Source organism: Penaeus monodon, chromosome 27 (genome assembly GCF_015228065.2).
Source record: "Penaeus monodon isolate SGIC_2016 chromosome 27, NSTDA_Pmon_1, whole genome shotgun sequence".
In the NCBI taxonomy this organism is placed as follows: Eukaryota; Metazoa; Arthropoda; class Malacostraca; order Decapoda; family Penaeidae; genus Penaeus; species Penaeus monodon.
This window is the reverse complement of record NC_051412.1, coordinates 35,866,740-35,868,599: the sequence shown is the minus strand read 5'-3', so window position 1 is coordinate 35,868,599 and position 1,860 is coordinate 35,866,740. Positions and strand designations below refer to the sequence as shown.

The 1,860-nt window shown below is 37.8% G+C and overlaps 1 protein-coding gene across 12 annotated transcripts in view; it reads left to right on the top strand.

The window, feature by feature from the left end:
- Positions 1–1,860, top strand: part of LOC119590818 (nectin-3-like protein) — a 27,674-nt gene that overhangs the window by 10,618 nt on the left and 15,196 nt on the right. For 7 of the 12 annotated variants that reach the window (XM_037939558.1, XM_037939561.1, XM_037939560.1 and 4 more), the window contains exons 8-9: positions 297–389; positions 1,196–1,303. In XM_037939558.1, coding sequence (XP_037795486.1) covers positions 297–389; positions 1,196–1,303 — 201 coding nt within the window. The remainder of the gene's footprint in view (positions 1–296; positions 390–1,195; positions 1,304–1,860) is intronic. The other 5 variants (XM_037939563.1, XM_037939569.1, XM_037939562.1 and 2 more) reach the window with 2 other exon arrangements.

Sequence of the window (1,860 nt, the reverse complement as noted above, 5' to 3'; positions counted from 1 at the left end):
GTGACCATTGAGAAACAGGTGACAGACTTCTATTGATGGGATCAGGCACTCAGAACAGAAGGCAAGGGTTGGGGGAGGGGAGCTATGGAGACCAAGTGTGGTTGGTTCTAAAATATGGGTTCATTAACTCCATATCAAAATATTTCTCTCTGGGGTCAAGAAAACCTCCCTGTTAATATAGGTCTTGTGCCATTTCCTCTGTTCTCCCAAAAGCCTTCTAGTACCAAATCATGGTTTTTGCATCACTGTATTTTCATTGTGATGTAACCTCAGTGTGTGTCTTGTTTCTCCCTTAGATGGTGACTCAGAAACTCGCGACCATGACAAAAATCCATCCACAGAATATTCAGTGTCTGAAGGTATTGTTTTCGATGATGATACGATGTCAAGTAAGTCAGGGTGCTAACGTCCCTACTCGCCGAGCCAGTTGCCTTGTTCTCTCGTAATATTACTTCTGCCATTCTCGGACACTTCCTGCTGCTGACTTCACTAATAATCTTCATGTGAACTAATCATCTTGATACTAACTGACTTTCTAACAGATCCTTGACTCGCTACTCCACAAGTCCATGAATTAGATAAAAGAAACCTAACTGGTCTCCTGGTGTTTTACGATGTGGAGGAGCAGTGGACTACTTAACCTTCCCTTATGTTTTCTGGTCATGGACTAACAAATGCAGCATGTCTTCTTTTAGCTGTACATACTTTCTTCCAAGGTTCTATCCTTTAATTTCTGTGCTCACGTCAGAAAATTTATATAGATTTTGTACTATGCAATTGTAGTTCACAGGGACAATATGATATGGTATAAATATGGTTTTGAAGACCTGCGAATCAGCAAGAGAAAGGTGAATTTTTAAGGCATACAATTTAATGTGTAATGCATGATTAAATTTTGCATGTGGTTCTATGTTCTTTTCTTTTTTTCTGGCCTTCCTGTCTACATCTATGAATGCAGTAAGTTCTTTAGCCTTAATTTTATTACATGTTGTAGTTGATAAAATGCTTTGCTTTTGTAATTTGCCAAGTTAGCACTGACTGACATTTATGTTAACTTAATGTGGGATATATGTTTATGAAAGTGACCATAATCTTGCCACTAATTAGATAATGCTCGAAGCCACACATTTAATGGGTGAATGCCAGTGATGGAAGAGTTGTTGCAAAGTAATTAATCATGATTTCTCTTGAATAGACACCCTGAGTGGAGGAGCGGTCGCAGGCATCGTGATTGTTGTGCTGATTATTGTTGCCGCCATTGGAGCTGCAGCTTACGCACGGTATCGTCAGATGTTCTGCTTTGGTAAGTACCAACACACAATGTTCTAGATATGATGTTAGTATGGAATATGGGTATTTGGAACCATGGGCTGTGAATGAACTTACGGCATCACCACAAAAGTGCATGAACACCTTCCTTAAAGAGTAAAAGAAATTGCCCGTTCTATGGTATTTATACTCTCATCATTTTCCACTGTTCTCTCAATCTGTCAGCCGTGCAATGATGCAGCCATAGCACCACTGTACAATTGATACAGATGTTTGTTGTATCTCAAGGTATTTGATACGTGAAAAATCGATGACTGTATAATGCTTATGTGGCAGTTAGTGAAATGCACCATTTTTCATGTGAGGAGTCCTGCATGTGGAACAGCTAAAAGCAACTTAGCAATAGCTTTAGCTTTACTGTTATTTACTCATATTTGTGTAAACTAAATAAATACATTCTTGATTTTAACCATAATATATTTTATTTTATTTTATTTTTCAACTCTATTTCAACTTCAATGTGGTTTGGTCATATAAGTAGATTTGAATGTTTGACATTTCTGTTGTGCACATTTTAAATTTGGATTCATC